Genomic DNA, 18,934 nt, shown 5'->3' with positions numbered 1-18,934 from the left:
TCTAACGTAAAGTTACAACCGTGCAAAAATATTGTTTTCCCTGAGCCATCTGAGAGCCACTTTCCTACCTACACGATGTTCTAACACTTAAACAAGGACATTTTCCTCTACAACCACAATATAACCACCAAATCAGGAAATTCACATCAATATATTATTACTGCCCAACTCCCTGACCCAGCTCAAGTTTTGCTAGTAATTTTTCATCTCTAAAATAAAGGACTTGGTATCAGTAAAATCTCCCCTAACATTCTAACTGCCTGTCTCTGCAACAGAATCTTATCAAATGCCCACCTGCTAAGTCCATATATTCAACTTGCTATAGTAAAAAAACCTCAAGTTTGAGGTGAAGTCCCACACTGGCACTAGTAGTGTGTTCCTGGGGAAGTCACTTAGCCACCCCAAAGTCAATCCCAGACTGGCTATGCCTCTAAGAGCCTTGTGAATTTCACCCATAGGAACCACCCCCTCCTCATCTTAAAGCATTAGCTCAAAAGGAAACAGGGGCTGTTGTATAGCCACTTAGCACTGGGAGTCTCTCTCTGCTCCCAAGGTCTAGCTTGGAATCTGAGGCGGGAGTCCTGGGGCTAATCACTGGCAGGTTGCTAAACGGCCTTAGGTATGGTCACATTGAGACAAATGCTATAAAGGAGCAACCCTGACAGGGGGTGGGTCACCTCTAGCTCCAGATACCTAGGGAGGTGGTCAGCAATGGACATGTGTGCCTTGGAACAAACCCTCCTGAGAAGGTTACTAATAGGTTATAAAGGGAACTGCATAGCTCTGCAGAACCCAAGTCAGCACGTAGACTTAAGGGAACAACTGAGAACAGCATTAACCTTTGGGGCTTTGCTGGATCCCAGCTGCTGTCACGAAGTGGTAACAAAAATCGTTCTTCAGTAGTCTGAAGGAAAATCTTTGAAAAATACCTCCCTGGAAGCAGCTTCCCCATCTCAAAAGATTTAGCACAGTGCTTTAAAACACCTAACCCGCGTAATTTAATAAGCTAGGCTGCAATGTCAAGGCCAGACTGTAGACCAGGAACGCTCCTCAACTGCTGAGCAAAGAGCTGCACAGTCTGAGCCCTTCAAAATATCAACTGGGCTCTGCCAGCAGAAAGGGTTCTTAACAATTGCCCCTTGTCATCTGTGGAAAAGTTCTCTGACTATTCATGATCATAAGTTAAATACAAGAGGAGATCCAGTATATAAATGTTTTGCTCATGTGCAAATAAGAGCTCATATTGTTTGATTTGATTATAAATTATGAAAGGAAAAGAAAGAATGTTAATCCTTTCCCAACAGAGATCTTTTTGTCAGAGGTACTGCTTTCTAGAAGTTACTCTAACCAAGTCGTGCGTGTGATTAAATTGAATTCCCCACGGACCTCAACACAGCAAGTGAGTATAAGAAAGTAGAAGAGGACTCTTACAGAGTTACATTTCTCTGCAACCAGAGACGTGTACGCACATTTATAACACTGGGACTTTGCTGGGGGAGTCCGGTGCTATTTTATTCCAAACCAGGCACCTGCCAGGAAAATCTTACTGTGGACTGAGGAATCAGGTGGACTTCTACAGCAGTAAAAATGACAAATGTGGATGACTCCAGGAGTAGCTACTGGAAGGTCAACACATGTTATTTTCACTCCTTCTAACAGGCAGTGCAGAGAAATTCTGCCGGCCGCATGATCGGCTAGAATCATACAGTAATTGTGAGAGCGCGCTGGAGACAAGAATTTAAACAGGGAGCCACGAACACTTGGCTCCAATTCTTTAGCTACAGGGGCCAGGGGGAGGCAGGACGGGCTGCGGGATGTTTTCTGACCTTCCTGGTTGACAACGATGCCTTGTCGAGCCCGGCTGCGGGGAACTGAGAAGTCACTCCACTGTGATCCTTCCCTTTGATGCTGCTCAAGTGGGCAATGGAAAACTCACACTGGAACACCAAGGTCTCTCTCCGGGCAGCAGGAGCAAGGCTTCGGGGGAATATGGTGAACACGAAACAGAAAGATACAAAGAAACAAGGGGGGCATTTCTCCACAGATACGGATGTCAAAAACAGAATCTCACTTGTGTTTTTACAACGTGTGATATGCTTAGCCTAAACGTTTCCAGGCAGATGCATGCATGCCTGCACTGTGACTGAGGCCTGGAGGCGGGGCGGTCATCTTCTAGGAGAGGAGCACACGTTACTCAGGCGGCTCTCTCAGGCGGCTCTCGAGGGCACAACGGGAGCCAAGGGGAGAAAGTTAAAGAAAAGCAAACTTTGATTCTATTTAAGGAAGAGCTTTCGAGCAATCTGTGTTCTCCAAAAATGGAATTGGCTGACTGTCGAGGTAGAAGTGTTCTGGCAGAGCTGGGTGGCCATCTGGCAGGGGCGGGGCAGCGGCCCAGCACCCAGCACCCAGCACTGGGAGGGGCCGATTGCGCGAGGCTCCACTAATGCAGAGAGCCTGCGGTCCCCCCCCCGGGCGCACAAGGCGGATCACAGCTGGTGAAGGAGTAGACACTGAGTGAGACATCTGGCTGAGGGTTTCACCTTGGGCCTTTGGCTTTTCTCCTGCCAAGTGAAGGAGAAAAAGAACAATGACAAGGTATGCAAGGGAACTTCTAGATGGTTCGGGGTGCTTGCTTTGTCCTATTTCTCTTCTGAGCAACTCGTTCAGTTTCTGCGTACATCATTCTTTACTACAATATTGAGACTGTATTTTTAAAAAATGGATAGGCAATAAAACAAAACAAGGCAACGATGTTTAGCATCTCCCAAAAAAGGTACTTTGGTGAGGCAGAGGCTGAAATTGGAAAAATAAATAAATAAAATTAGGCCCTGGTATTTATCTACTCATGCTAATTGCATTTCTACCATAGTTCATTAAGAGTTATAAGTATAGGACCACAACGTTCCTTTCAAGCGACTTGCTTGGAGAAAAAAAAAAAAAATTAAAGGGGTATCAGGTTAGTGGAGAAAGAATGAAACTGCTTGTGCAAAAAGAAATTTCTGCATAAGGCGCTCTGAACCTAGGAGAGGTCGTGTGACTCATACTCAGGCCGGTGTCTCATTTCTCTTTCCAAATCATGGAAACAACCTAAGCCCTAACACAGAAACACTACCCAATAAATGAAGGCTTTAAATGGGTCTGAAGATGGGTGACTGGCCTGGGTGGCTCAGTCGGTTAAGTGTCCGACTTCGGCTCAGGTCATGATCTCATGATCTGTGAGTTTGAGCCACATGTCGGGCTCTGTGCTGACAGCTCAGAGCCTGGAGCCTGCTTCAGAGTCTGTGTCTCCCTCTCTCTCTGCCCCAACCCCGCTCATGCTCTGTCTCTCTCTGTCTCAAAAATAGATAAAAACAATTAAAAAAAAAAAATTAAAAATAAATAAATAAATGGGTCTGAAGAAAGACTCAGGAGACTTTTCAAGATTGCATGAAACTCAAGATGAATATTTTGCCACGCCCACTACACTCGGTGTGTAATTTTCTTCCCAGTTCCCCACCTGCTTCCCTCCGACCCTACCTGAAACAAACCCTCCTGTTAGAAATAAAAAGCAAACGCTCCAGTATACGCAACATGGCGAGAATACTGGCTTATTTCAGAGCAAACTCTTAAGTGATATCCAGTAGTCTCAGGTACGACCCACATTATACTCCTAGAAGGAGGCGACACTAGATTTAGTACGTGGGGGCTCAGCTCATGGTTCTCCAGCAAAGCCCTCAGAGTTACCACGAAGGAGTAACTACTTCAAGTACATCAGATTTGCACACAAGGGCAAGAGTGGACAACCTTAACTTCAGGGGATTCAAGGCGGCCTGTCCCACGTCGGGATACTGGGCACGTGGGAAGAAAACCAGGTTCTGAGCCAACCGGGCTGAGCTCCCCACGGTCCCTGCAGACGGCCTCGGACATCACCCGGGTGCTCACCCACGGCCACATTAGTGAACGCTACCAGGACTGTGGTTTCTATGAAACGTCATCAATAGAGCAGAGGGGGGGAGAAAACCCCACCCGGTTCAGAGCGCTTTCTGTTCCTTCCCACACTATGCATGAAGGCAGCACGGGCAGGATCATGTAAGAGAGAAGAGACCTGATGGGATGACACAGGCAGAGCTGCGGACATTTTGGAGGAGGGAATTCCATTTCAGGAACCTCTAGAATATTGATGCCAGGAGATGGAAACACATGTGGGGGGTCCCCAAAACCCAGACACGATTCTGGACTCCGAAGTCTCCAGGAAATAACAAACATGGTATTTCTCCATCTTGATCTCTTTATTTACAGAGATTGAAAAGAAAAAAAAAAAGACAACTAGGGGCACCTGGGTGGCTCAGTCGAGCGTCCGACTTTGGCTCAGGTCATGATCCTGTGGTTCGCGAGTTCGATCGAGACCCACGTCCGGCTCTGTGCTGACAGCTCAGAGCCTGGAGCCTGCCTCCCTCTCTCTCTGCCCCTCCCCCTCTCGTGCTCTGTCTCTCTCTCTCAAAAATAAATAAAAACATTATTATTAAAAAAAAATAAAGACAGCAAGAAAGAGGCCAACTTTAAAACAGACCTCTTTTTTTTTTTTTAACAAAACAAAACACACGAACTAAAAAGATGGGACACGCTCCCCTCCAAAAGCACAAAGCTTCCTCACCTCCCCCCCCCCCCCCCCCCCCCCCCACGGGAAGTAGTGCAGCGATGGGGTGGGACCTAACGCACAGATGCACTCACCTAGCGTGTCCTTCAGGGTCTTCACGAGGGAACCCTTCTTCAGGCTGTTCTTCCTCTCCACGTAGTTGGACGGCACGTAGCCCGTCCTGTTGGCCGCGTTCCTCACGCGCCACCACGTCTTGGAGTCATCCAGCAGCCACAGACGCTCGTTTTTCTTGATGTCCAGCTCCTGGTCCTGTTGGGCAGTGTAGTCCCACTTTGCTATCACAATAACTTCCTCTGTCATCTTTCATGGAGTCCTTCTGCCAGCAAAACATTTGGAGATGCTCATTAGAGAACCAACCAAACACTTCGTCCTGTGCATCAACTTGAGAAATTATGCACTGACAGCTTTTATTACTACTTGGCAACCAGTTTCCTCCTGGGTCTTGGAATAACCTTAAAATGACCTTCTTTCAACAAGCTTTGGTATTTTGTTTAGAAACAGCAACCCTAATAAAACAAACCCTGATTTTGTACATTGAGAAATCTGCGTGCTCTGCCAGAAGCAAAAACAAACTTTCAAAAAATTCTAAATAACAATGCCATAATTAAATGCGTTCACTTGATTAAGTAACAGCAGCTCCTTGTAGCTAATATGTTTACATCCACTTTCTCAAGATACGCTGAATTTTATGAACATATTAAATGAACATGCACACCCAAACTGTTCTTATAAATTAAAGCTGAAAGCAATGTGGCATCCTGGACTGGCTCCTAAAACACAAAAAGGAAATTAGTAGGAACGATGGTGAAATCTGAATGAAGTCGAGTCAACAGTAACATACCAATGTTAATCTTAGTTTTGACAAACACACCCTGGTTGTGTGAGGTGCTACACTAGGGAAAATGGAGTAAAGGGTATATGGGAATGCTTTGTACTATCGTTGCAACTTTTCTACACAAATAAAACTATTCTTGAAACCCATACACGGGTGTTTCTAGCAGCTTCACTCATAATTGGCAAAATTTGGAAGTGATCAAGACGTCCTGAGGGAGGTGGATGGATAAACTGTGGTATATCCAGGTAATGGACTATTACTCAGTGATTAAAAGAAATGAGCTATCAAGCCATGAAAAGGCACGGAGGAACCTTAAATGAACGTTACTAAGTAAAGAAGCCATTCTATAAAGGCCCACCTACTCTCAGCACACCAGGGTGGTTCAGTCAGTTGAACGTCCGACTCTTAATTTCGGCTGAGGTCACGATCTCATGGTTTGTGAGACTGAGCCCCGAGTAGGGCTCTGCACTGATGGGGCAGAGGCTGCTTGGGATTCTCTCTCTCCCTCTCTGGCCCTCCCCAACTCACTCTAAAAAATAATAATAAATAAACTTAAAAAAAAAAAAAAAAGAAAAGGCCATCTATTGTCTCGATCTCCCAAAGACCCTCTCCTAGACCAAACTTCAGTCAGGCTCCTCTGAATCCTCTTTCCACACAAGGCCTCGTGCAAGATGTGCAAGATATTTGTACTTCCGTGTTTGTCCCAACACGTCCCAATTTTAACAAGAATCCTGCTATGCTGGTTTAGCTAGAATCCTCCACACTCACCCAGGTAATGCCCGACAGATGGACAGATTGCCTTGCCTGCCTTCAGGAAGAATCCTGCCAGGTCAGTTTAGTCAGAATCCCTCCTTTACCTCTGACGTTTCCTTTAGTACTTGTCTGCTCATCGACTGCCTACCTTACTCCTCAGCGATAAACTCCCACTTTTCCTTCTTATCTTTAGACTTGAGCCCAAATGGGTGAGGAAGGAGGGTGGGATGAATACGTGGAGCATTCGGTTTTTAAAGTAGTGACACTACTCTGTATGATACTTTAATAGTGGATACGTCACTATACATTTGTCAAGACCCATAAAAGACGCAACGCCAAGAGTGAACCATATATGAAGTCATCCCCAAATAAAAAGCTTATTAAAACAAGAAATAATGGTATATTATACATCTAGTTACGTCAGTTCTGGAAGTAATATATAGCAAAGGCATATCACTAAAATGAATATAGTTAACTGCTTCAGCAGCTCCAGACTTTTTAGGCACAAGATGGCCCAGTATTTTTTCCAGGAGAACCATTCAATATTCAGTCCTTCACCTGACTAGGTTTCCTTAAAACTTGGAAGGAAGGAATAATGGAAAGACTCTTAACTAAAACCCTCTTCCTCTCTGACAGAGAGAACTTCTCATTACTTTAGAGGGATGACTTCAGGATTACAGAGGGAACCAACGCACTTGACTCCACAGAAGCATGAATACCATTTTTAAATGACATGACACTTTTTACTAGATGCTAAAGAAACTTATAAATAAAACATGTTCTCCTGTTTCTTGAATTAACTTCCAAATTTAGAGACATCAAACCCTTCGGGAAGGAGGAAATATTTAATAAACCTTATGCATAATATATGCAACATCCAAGTGTACACAATGTTCATTTCCAAACTGTAGACCACTTTGTTATATACTTTTGGAAAATCTCCCCTCCATACTATGTGTCTCTCTCTCTATCCTGACCTTTCTGTCAGGGTTAGAATTTTCAAAATCATAAAGGCAGTTTTTCTTTTTCTAATAATAATGAGAGCAGAAATAGGAATGGGGCTCAGAGACTATTCCATTTGAATACCAGCTTTGTTTCTTAATTACACAGTTTTCAAGAGAGTTTTTAACATGACGAGCCCATCACGTAAGACCCATCAAAGCCATCTATTAATTTCCTGTGTGATTTCACCGTGTGAAGAGTAGTTAAGTAAGGAGCTGGCTGGGCAGGGTATGATTCCATGCACACTGAACATCCTGTGGGAGCTCAAACAAACATGGTGCCTGGGCTCTACCACAGATCAATTATATCCGAATCTTGAGGAGTGAGGTCTGAGCATCAGGTTTTTACAGTTAATCTTTCTGACAGGCCTTAGGAGGGAAAAAAAACAACTAAGAGGGAACTGAGTCACAAAATGACCCCTCAGGATGCTTTCCTTGGGTCATTAGACCTGTGGGGTTGTAATGAGAACTCTAAGGGTGTGATGAGTACCTGACACACGTCAGCTTGTTTAATCTCCAGAATCCCCACCTTTCAGGGAGGTGTTATTCTTTAGGAGACTGAGGATCACAGGGATTAAGTGAGGTGCTGAATTACAGAATCAGGATTTGAGCCCAGGTCTGTCAACTCCCAAATCTGTGCTCATGCATCCACTTCTGGGGTGGGTGGCTGGGTGAGGGTCTAATGTGTAGTGTGTATTTCAACAGGCTTAATTCAACCCAGGAAATCTAGGATTCCAGGTCAGGTGACGATAAGAAGTTCCCTTGGCACCTAGGAAATGACTGGTTTGTTCCTTGGTCAGAGCAAGGAACCTAGTCACTTGATTGGTTTCAAACCTATTCTAATTGATTCATGCCAGCTTGTATCAATATAAAAATTTCACAAGGCCAGCCAATCAATAACTGCCTCACTTGAGTGAAGTCTGCCAATCAACAGGAGCTTTACCCTGGTGCTTCAGAGGACTAGCCAATCACATCTCCTTCACCCCAGTGGACTCCACCAATCAACCACCTCACTCCAGGGTTTCTGAATGTCAGCCAATCAACAGCAGTCCCAGTGGAAAAAGGAGCACCCACCCAAAAAGGCAGTAAAGGCAGGGTCGATGGAAGGAGTTGATGCTGAACCAGTTACATGGCAGCAGCTGAGAGAAAGAACAGATAACTGGGAGGTGGGGAAAAGGAAAAGGAGACTGATTTCAGTCTTGGAAGATGGGTAGGATTTGGGGGGGCAGTGGAGTCAGAGGGGGGCTCTCCAGGCCTGAAATCAGCAAACAAGAACTAGAGGGTAGGAATACATTACTAAGCAGAAGAACTAAGAATAAATGACTCCAAAAACTCATTTACAATAAAAAGTAAACAATATGTATTTCTGGATTTTTTTTTTTAAGTTTTTAATTCCAGTATAGCTAACACACAGGGTTATATTAGTTTCAGGTGTACAATATCACGATTCAACACTTCCATCACCCGGTGCTCATCACAAGTGCCCTCCTTCATCCCCATCACCTATTTCATCCATTCCCACCCACCTCCCCTCTGGCAACCATCTGTTTCTTCTCTACAGTTAAGAGTCTGTTTCTTAGTTTCTCTCTCTTTTCCCTTGCTTGTTTGTGAAATCATATGGTATTTGTCTTTCTCTGACTTAATTTCCCTTAGCATAATACTCTCTAGCGTCATCCATGTCATTGCAAATGGCAAGATTTCATTCGTTTTTTCTGGCTGAGAAATAGTCCACTGTGTGTGTGTGTGTGTGTGTACACACACACACATATATGTATATATATATACATATATGTGTGTGTGTGTATATATATATATATATACACACACACCACCTCTTTATCTCTTCATCAATCGATGGGCACTTGGGCTGCTTCCACAGTTTGGCTATTGTAAGTAATGCTGCTATAAACGTAGGAGTGCATGTATCCCTCTGAATTAGTATTTTTGTACTCTTTGGATAAATACCCAGCAGTGTGATTGCTGGATCCTAGGGTAGTTCTAATTTTAACTTTTTGAGGAACCTCCATACTGCTTTCCACAGTGGCTACACCAGTTTGCATTCCCACCAATAGCAAACAGTGTTCCTTTGGGTGTCTTCTGTTTTTGTTTGTTTGTTTGTTTGTTTGTTTGTTTGTTGTTTTAAGCCATTTCAACGTGGAGTTCAGTACCCTTCCCTCACCCTGCACATCACCCTGTATCCCAAGAGATGTTTGATCTCCTTTCTCTTTGCCAACACAGGTTGAAAAGGCCAGCTGGAGGCCCATTCTAGAGGAAACTGCATACTGGCCAGGAGTTCAGAATCCACCCCTTTTTATCAGGGGTCCAAGAGGAGCATGTTAGTTTCAGTTAAGGGTAAGTTGCTACAGCATGTAGGACATATTGGAATAGGAAGAGACGCAGTTAAATCAAGATTATTCCATAATAAAACTGGACGTACACACTGACTTAATTTTCTAATATGGAAAAGCCTGAACAGAAGGAAGTCTGAAAAAGTACACTCTGACTGCTGATTGTTCGGTCAGAGATAGTATTTAGATGTAGTCTATGAATCACAGAGGTGAGATCCAAAGACTAAAGCACGTTTATCACTCCAGCTTAGGCAGTTCAGAAAAATCTCATTTTTGCCTTTGTTAACTATAGCTAATTAAGTTATCATGCAGGTCCAGCCAACAGAAATGAGAGCCACATATTTGCTATTATACAGCCAGATCCTATCTTAAATGTCAGGTGGCCGCTCTAGAATAGAGCTTAGCAAGAATCTCCTGTCATACTGAATAAAAGAAACCCTCAGAGAATCTAACAAATGGGAAGCTGCTGTTTCAAGTTTTAGGTGGGAGAAGATTAAAAAAAAAAAAAGAAAAGAAAAAGCCTAGAATAGCTATAAAAACTTTCTTGGCTCAAAACTTTTCACTAATTCCTAAAATAACGCCGATCCTATCCCAGGGCCCTATTTTCTTTTTAAAAATGATCCTGTTAACTGCATCTTGCTGGGTTACGGCTGGGTTATGTGCTCCTCAAAACAGCCCCTGTTCCTAAAACACCCCAAAATGACCATAGCTGTTTCCGAAGAGGTCTCTGGGACCAAGCTGAATCACTCAGTCATAATGGCAAATAGAAGACACGAGTCAAGGGCCAAGGATTCTAAGCTTAGCTAAACCATTCGTAGGCCCACCTTAGACTAGCTTGTTCTGTAAAATGGAAATAACAATATTTGCCTAGCCTCGTAAGATGCTTTCGATGCTCAGGAGAAGCATGATAATGTAGCGTTTAAGAGAGTGAGGCTTGGTGTCGTATGGACATCGATTGGAGTCCTGCGATGCCATATTAGCCTAGCTGCCTCTCGTATAACAGCACCTCACTTGGGAGCTCTTGAAGAAAGCCCTAAGCACACTGCCCAGCACAGGAAAGACTCATGGGGTGTCTGGGTGGCTCAGCCGGTTAAGTGTCCCACTTTGGCTCAGGTCACGATCTCACAGTCCGTGAGTTCCAGCCCCGTATCCAGCTCTGTGCTGTCGGCTCGGAGCCTGGAGCCTGCTTCGGATTCTGTGTCTCCCTCTCTCTCTCTCTCAAAAATAAATAAACATTAAAAAAAAAAAAAAAAGACTCCAGAACAAGAGCTACAGGATAAAGAAGAGGTGAATTTATATACAACAGACTATCACTCAACCATAAAAAAGGATGAGATCCTGCCATTTGTGACAACCTGGATGGACTTAGGGATTATTATGCTAAGTGAAATAAGTCAGACAGGGAAAGACAAATACCATATGATTTCACGTGTGTGTGGACTCTATAAAACAAAACAAACAAACCAAAAAGCAGACTCGTGAATACGGAGATCAAACTGGTGGTTGCCAGAGAGGAGGTCAGCGGGGGAATGGACAAAATAGATTAAGGGGATTAAGCAGTGCAAACTTTCAATGATAAAATAAACAAGTCATGGATAAGTACAGCATAGAAATATAGTCAATAATATTCTAAGACTGTTTTATGGTGACAGATGGTGACTACTCTTACTCGTGGTTGAGCCCTGGGTAATTAATGTACAGAACTGTCGAATTAATACATTGTATCCTTGAAACTAACATAACATTGTATGTCAATTATACTTCAAAAAAAAAAAAAAGAATGAGAATTACAGTCCTAATTAAATCCCTCTGTATACTGCAGCACACTGTACAAAGGTAAGGGGGGACTATGTTCTAGTGATCCTTTCCTTCATTCAGTCAGGATTTACTAAGCACTTACTATGCAGCAGACAGCCTTCCAAAGCACCAGGGTTCCTTGCTGAGCAAGACAGACCCCGGTGTCTGTTCTCTTGTGATTTAAGCCCTAGGTACATGGAGTTCCTTTTCAGAGACACCTCCCCTGGCCTCCCCATCTAAGGCAGTATCACTGTCCAGCCTCGCCTCTCCAGAGGTCGAGTGGACAACATTGCTTCTTCTGAATTGCACCACCTGAGGTTACCTGTTTTTGTATTTACTGTCTGGGAGACCTCATTGTGTGACAGTGGCTGTTTAGGCTTTAGCCGCCTGGTTTGATGGGAAGCTCAAGGATAAGGTAGACTGATGATTCAAGATTACCAGACATGTGCTTCATTTACCCTTCTACCAACAAAGCAATTTAGCCCACTGCAGAAAACACCAGGGTCACAGAGCTCTGAGAAACTGCCAATCCCACTTTGCAATATAAACCTGACATGGACGAATAGGATTTCTTGAACTTAAGTCAAAATATGTAGACAGCTAAATAGACCAAAAAGGTGTAACTTTTTACCCCCAGAATATTAACTTGGAGTTTCAGAAAAATACATACATGCACTTGTGGATATAGACATATCAAAGTATACGTGTCTGTGAGCGAATAATTGGTTTAGAGAGTAATCTTGAAAGAAAAGACTACAGGAAAAGAATTGTTGCCCTCCCTACCTTGATTTTTCAACATATAGTCTGAATTACTTGAATAAAATGATCTATTTCACTGTGGTTCTAAACGACTTTTTTTCCTTTGTAATATTTCATTCCTTCAATGCAGTCAAGAAATGAGTATGGAAACTCACTCAAATATAGGCTTTTGGCTGATGAGGAAAGAAGGATAATAGCCCCCACACCCCCCTCCCCAGCCACCAAAGGTGTCTGCATCCAAATGCCTGCAAACCTGTGAATGTATTAGATTGCATGGCAGAGGGTAATTAAGGTTGCTCATCAGCTCATTTTGAGAGGGGGAGATTATCCTGGATTAGCCAGGTGGGTCCAACGCAATCTCGAACGTCCTTGTATCAGCAGGAGAGGGAGGCAGAAGGGTCAGAAATGTGGTTCATTTGAAGACGGGAAGGTACGACTAGCCAAGGGATAAGGATACCTCTAGAAAGTAGGGGGAAAAACAAGGAACAGATTCTCCTCTAGAGCCCCCAGAAGGAATGCAGCCTTGTGGAAACCCTGATTTTAGCCTTGTGAGCCTGGGTTTTTGGACTTCTGACCTCCAGAACTGTTAAGAGGATAAAATTGGGCTGCCTTTGTGGTGAGTTGCTTTAGCAGCCAACAGAAAAACCCATGCAGGGACGCTTGGGTGGCTCACTCAGTGAAAAGTCCAACTCCTGGTTTTGGCTCAGGTCACGATCTCACGGTGTGTGAGTTCAGGCCCCATGTTGACAGTTTGGAGACTGCTTGGGATTCTCTCTCTCCCTCTCTCTCTAAAAAGAAACAAACAAACATACAAACAAATATCTAAAAAAAAAAAAAAAAAAAGGAAAGCCCATGTAGTGACCTTAGCAAGGTCAGCCCAAAATGGCAAAACCTTCTATGTATTCCCTCATTTATTACAATGTTTTCCTCCCTCGGTGTGTATTGGCAAATATTTTTAAACAGTACATTCATATTAAGGAGATCCACCCAAAGAAGCAGTCCCAGAAACAAGTGAAATACCTTATAACTTCCTTACTAAAGTTTCAAATTGTGCTGTAAGTAAGACTTGCCAGATGCCCACTAATTTGACAGGAGTTGGCAGAAACCTGTGGTATCCTGTGGGGGAACAGAAAGACCAGTTGGTGGCTTTTTACAAGCAGGATCACTAATTACAGCTAATACACTTCAACTTTAAGTAGGACACAATATGGAATCCGCTGGCCGTTCCAACTCTCAGTAAGTTAATTAAGCCGTGACAAGAGTCAAGGTCTTACTACTTCCCTAAGGCACAAAAATACACTACATGTAAAAGAGAAAATAAACAATAGCGCTAGGCTCTCCACACTGTTTTTCCACAGAGGTGGAGGGGTACAGGATGCCAACGGAGTGGCTAAGGGGTGCACAGGTGTACCCGAGCAACGACATTCACCTTGTACACGCACGACACTGTTTCAGATGTGCTAGCTCATCAAATGTTTACGACAATCTTCGGAAACTGAAGTTATCTACAGATATAGGCAAGGAACGATAAACCTGGAGCATAATTAAATAGCTTGTCCAAATCCACAAAGCTATAAAGGGCCTGCATGGGGATTCCAAGTGCCTAGAATGGTCTCATCACAAAGCTCAGGCTTTATAGCCATGATCCTCTACGACCCGGGAGTGTTCCCCGGTAGAATTTTGCAGCATGGCTGAAGAAAGAAATCCCTAGGGCAAGGCAGATACGAATAAGCAAGACACGAATTTCAATTTCTTTTTGATGGACGTAAATGAGAATGAGATGAGAGAAGAGACAGTAGTTCCCAGTCTTCCAGGTGTGATCTGGGAAGGCCTTGTTGGCTTTTTAACATCCTATTGGAGGAGGGGTACAGGAAGGCTAGACCAGCTGCAAGGGAAGTTTCCCGATTCCAAAACACAAAGTTGAAGAGTTCAGTTCCTCCCGTGGTGCAGGAGCAGGCCCATGGGTATATACTGTTGTCACCCCAAGCGGATGGCCACCTCCCTGCAGCTGCTCCTGCTAAGCGTGGCTGAACAGGACAGGGCACAGACTTCCAAGGCAGTAAGAGCCTGGTGGCTTTCACTCCATGGCTTATTTTGGAGAGGGTCTTTTTTAGGATTTGTTTCCTAATTGTATTGGATGACAGTCAAAGCCTGCAAAGTCTCTACATCTTTGTATGTGTGAAGGTTTCCTTTGTGATTGTTCCTCTCCAGTTGGGGAAGGCTGGGTTTAAAATCCAGTTTCAGCACCAACCCGGCAGGTGACCGTGGGGGAAGTTGCCTAACTTCTCTGACCTCCATTGCTGTGTTTGAAGATGGGGTCGGAGCTTCTGTGAGGCTGAAATCAAATGATCCACAGGAAGTACCCACTACCTGGTTCATGCCGGATAATCGTTAGACATTCTGGTTCCCCCTACATCATGAGATGCCAAATCACAAGACTCAGTAGACTCGAATGTAGCTTGTTTACAGGGATTCAAAAAACACGTTGCCCTAGATTATGACAGTGCCATTTAAAAAGAGTGGCATGAGGGAATTTAAAATAACCGTAAGACCAGCGCTCTAAGGTAGTGTCATCAAATTGGGATGCCAGAGCACCATCAATCCTATGCTGGAAGTTTTACAAGGAGGTCCCAACAGATCTTGGGGGCACCCAGCTCCTGCTGTGGCTAATCTGAATGATATCTGCTTGTATTCAGCCAAGAGAGAATTGTCACGTGTCCATGGCACTCAACCACAATACATTTTATAGGCAAGTAAGTGTAGCCAAGTTATTTCGAAAACATAAAGCATTTGTTGATGTTACTGAAGGGAACCAGTGAAAAGGGATTCCTAAACGTCCAAGATGGAAGGTGGCTGGCTTTTTTTCCTCCTCCGCTGCTGCCTGCTGCTTCCTGGTGCTCCTGGCCCCTCCCCAACCCCTGGGGCTCTGCAAGCGAGCTCACTTTGCACTGATGGTTCCAGGGCTCTTGCTCCCTGGTGTCTATGTCTCCGAGGGCAGCTCTGCATCACACCGGCATTTCCACCTGCCCACTGCACCTAGCCTCATTGACCCAGAGCGGCATTTATCACCTTTTTAAAGACTGATTACAGTATTAGTAGAAGCTCAAGCACACAATATGCCATACGATTTATTTTTTAAACTGTGGCAAAACACACATAACATGAAATTTAACCATTTCTACTAATTTTAAGTGTACAGGTCCAGTGGCATTAAGTACATTTACATCGTTCAGCCTCGATCTCCAGAGCTTTTTCATCTTCTCAGACTGCAACCAGGTTGCCATTATGCACTAATTTCCCATCCCCCTCCCCTGGCAACCACCACTCCACCTTCTAGCTCTATGATTGTGACGATTCTAGGGACCTCACGTAAGTGGGATCATACAACGTCTGTCCTTTTGTGTCTGGCTTATTTCACTCAGTATAAAGTCCTCAAGGTTCCTCTACCTTATGGCAGGTGTCAGAATTTCCCTCCTTTGTAAGCTTAAAAAATATTTCACCATAGGTATTATACCGCATTTTGTTTATCCATCCACCCATCCATCGATGGACACATGGCTTACTTCCACCTCTGGATTATTATGAGTAGCACTGCTATGAATGTGAACGTGCGACTATTTCTTTGAGACTCAGCTTTTAATTCTTTGGGGCATATATCCCAAAGGGATGGGGTCATGTGATCATTCCATTTTTATTTTTTGAGGAACCTCCAAACTATTTTCTGTAATGGCTGTACCATTTTACATTCCCACCAGCAGTGAACAAGAGTTCCAATTTCTCCACATCCTCACCAATGTTTGTTATTTTGTTTTTTTTGTTTTGTTTTGTTGCTGTTGTTTTTAATGTTTACTTATTTTTGAGAGACACAGAGACAGAGTATGAGCCAGGGAGGGGCAGAGAGAGAGGGAGGCACAGAATCCAAAGCAGGCTCCAGGCTCTGAGCTGTCAGCACAGAGCCAGACACGGGGCTCCAACTCACCAACCGCAAGATCGTGACCTGAACCGAAGTCAGATGCTTAACCAACTGAGCTACCCAGGTGCCCCAATTTTGTTTTGTTTTTGATAGCAGCCATCATACTGGATGCGAGGCACAAATAATTTCTTAAGTGAACTTTCTTTTTACTGGATCCTGAACAGGATTTATTAGTGGATGGCAATTCTCAAGAAAAAAAGTTTTATACTTTATAATAAAGCTCGGATTTTCTGCTATACCCCATCCCCGTCTTTTTTTTCTTTCTTTTTAAGTGAATACTGCTAATTTATCCTTACTCTCAGGATCAGATCATCTCCCAAACTGAGCCATATTAACAAAAATATCTTCAAATGTGAGTTTGCAGAAGTTTGTCACCAAGCAACTAATTTTACTATGTGAAATCCCTGACACAACCAGAATTCCAAACACTAGACTAATAAGTCAATATGAGTCATTAGTGCCTAGGAAATTTGACAAAAGAAACAGAATTGGGAGTTCTGTTGCTGCAACAGAAACTGGGAAATGCTATTTTTTTTTTTTACTCTTTTTATACATAATTTACCACTCAGGCCCTGGGAGTATCCATTTTGCTAACCTTTGCTAACCTCTGTCAGTTTCTTCATGAGCATCTTAGACACTCAGCACACTGAGAAGAAGGTTATGAACGTTAATTTAGCCCAAGTACCACCATTTTGGAGACTCACTGTCAACGTAACAAGCCAATTTCATTATACAGCATTAATTGTAAAACACATGGACTCGGAACCAACACGGTCTTCCATCGGCCTGGAAGACATCACAGTAACGGGGTCAAGAGACAAAGGAGAGCAATGGAAAAATACCCCCACCCCCAAAAGGTAAACTTGTAGAAGTAGAGCCCGAAAGTGGTTGCCAGTAGCTGGGAAGGTGGAAGAAACAGGGAGGATTAGGTTTAGGTAAAAAGGATACAAGCTTTTACGGCTCGAAGATGAATAAGGTCTGACATCTCCCGTAGAGCACAGTGACTACAGTTGGTAACACTGTGTTGCATAAGTGAAATTGGCTAAGAGAGAACTTAAATGTTCTCACCAAAAAAAGAACGAAATATGTGAGGTGATGGATGTTTTAATTAACATCTAGGTGGGGAGAATCCTTTCACAACATATATGGAAAATGATAGCACCATGATGTACACTTTAAGTACCTTCCAATTTTATTAGCCAGTTATACCTCAATAAAGCTGAAATTAAAAAAAGAAGAAAAGAAAAACGCTCGTCTGTGAAAATGGACACTGATCTCTGGCAAAATTTGGCCCTCCTTTCCAATGCCACGAGAGTGTGAAGTGTTTTCACGATGTACACCCACTGCTCTCAAAGTAGACAAATAGCCATCGGTCACCATTTCTAAGAGTTTATTGGGCTTTGCTATTTTTTTCCCCACAAAAGTAATTGTGACTGTTATAACTTAAATATCTATTTCATAAATATATCATAACGTAAATGCCAGGAGCTTCCTTGGTTCTTACTAATGAATTCAGCTACACTAATCAATACCTGACCTTCTTCCTTACCACTTTATTATTCACAATCCTCTGCCTAATTCTAAAACCACACAAGACTAAAACAAGAAGCACAGTGATTTTAAAAACAGTCCATATTATCAAGGTCTTACAGTGTCCAAATGTAATTAAGCTGCCCAAATCATTTTAGGTCTTCAGATATACATGGTTTATGCCTACATTCCTCAATATTCCAGGTTTTCAATTTTCCTAATTAATGGCGAGAAAAAATTACAGAAAGCCCCTCTGTATCTAGCCCTGGGGATGGGGACCTTCACCCATCATGCTCAGGATGGAGCCTGGCCCAGGTCAGGGACCTAGTACATGAGGGGATACCTGGCTACTCTGGGTTTACTCACTACACAGATACCCCTACAAATGGCTTTTGTAAAGATAAATGCAGATATTTATTCCAAACATATCGTTGTTTTACGGAAGTCTTTCCCGTCATTTAAGAAAACAGAAGGAGAAAATAAGAATTTCTATCATCTGTGCCTGATTTTTTGAAATAAAAAAAATTACTATTTTTTTATTTTTCAGAATAGTTTTAGTTCCCCCTCTTATTAACATCTTACATTAGAATGGTACATTTGGACAATTAATAAATCAATACTGATGCGTTATTATCTAGAGTTCATATTTTATGCGGATGCCCTTGGGTTTTGCCTAAGTCCTTTTTTAAAATCCGCCATTCCACTGGGAAGACCACATCACAGTCAGTCCTCATGTCGCCTTAGGCTCCTCTTGGCTGTGACAATTTCTCACACTTGGCTCGTCTTGATGACCTTTCCAGTTTTGAGGGATAGTCGCCAGGTCTTTGTAATTTGTAGAAGGTCCTCAGCTGGGATATGTCTGGTTTCTCCTCAGCAGAGTTGTGTTATGGCTTTGGGAGGAAGAGCACAGAGGGGAGATGCCATTTTCATCACATGGGTATCAAGGGTAGATGCTACCCACTGACTCATCACTGTCGATGTTGACGGCGACGGCCGGCTGAGGTGTGTCTGTCAGGGTTTCCCACTTCTGAGTCACTCTGCCTCTTCTCCATACAGAGCTTTCTGGAAGGACACCTCTAAGCACCGCCCACCCAAGGGTGGGGATCTGTGCTCCACCTTCCTGAGGAAGAGTGTCTCTGCAAGTTATTTGGTATTCCACACAGGAAATCTGTCTCTCTTTCCCGGTTTTAAAATTTATTCATTTATCTGTATCAGTGGAAACTTCTAGATATTTATTTTGTACCTTGGGCTACACTCCAATATTACTTACGTTGTTGCTTCAACTGTTCTAACTTGGGCTGT

General features: G+C 43.3%; 1 protein-coding gene across 3 annotated transcripts in view; it reads right to left on the bottom strand.

Moving 5' to 3' along the window:
• The window catches only part of NCK2 (NCK adaptor protein 2), a 74,669-nt gene that overhangs the window by 37,929 nt on the left and 17,806 nt on the right, over window positions 1–18,934 (bottom strand). Inside the window, exons 2-3 of one of the 3 annotated variants that reach the window (XM_040454133.1) lie at window positions 13,150–13,245; window positions 4,711–4,952 (exon numbers count right to left, since the gene is read on the bottom strand). In XM_040454133.1, the coding sequence (XP_040310067.1) occupies window positions 4,711–4,936 (226 nt within the window). In that variant the 5' untranslated portion in view covers window positions 4,937–4,952; window positions 13,150–13,245. The remainder of the gene's footprint in view (window positions 1–4,710; window positions 4,953–13,149; window positions 13,246–18,934) is intronic. The other 2 variants (XM_040454132.1, XM_040454134.1) reach the window with 2 other exon arrangements.

Source organism: Herpailurus yagouaroundi, unplaced genomic scaffold, assembly GCF_014898765.1.
Source record: "Herpailurus yagouaroundi ecotype Mexico unplaced genomic scaffold, PumYag 210, whole genome shotgun sequence".
NCBI lineage: Eukaryota > Metazoa > Chordata > Mammalia > Carnivora > Felidae > Herpailurus > Herpailurus yagouaroundi.
The sequence above is the reverse complement of the archived record's forward strand: the minus strand, read 5'-3'. Positions and strand labels throughout refer to the sequence as shown.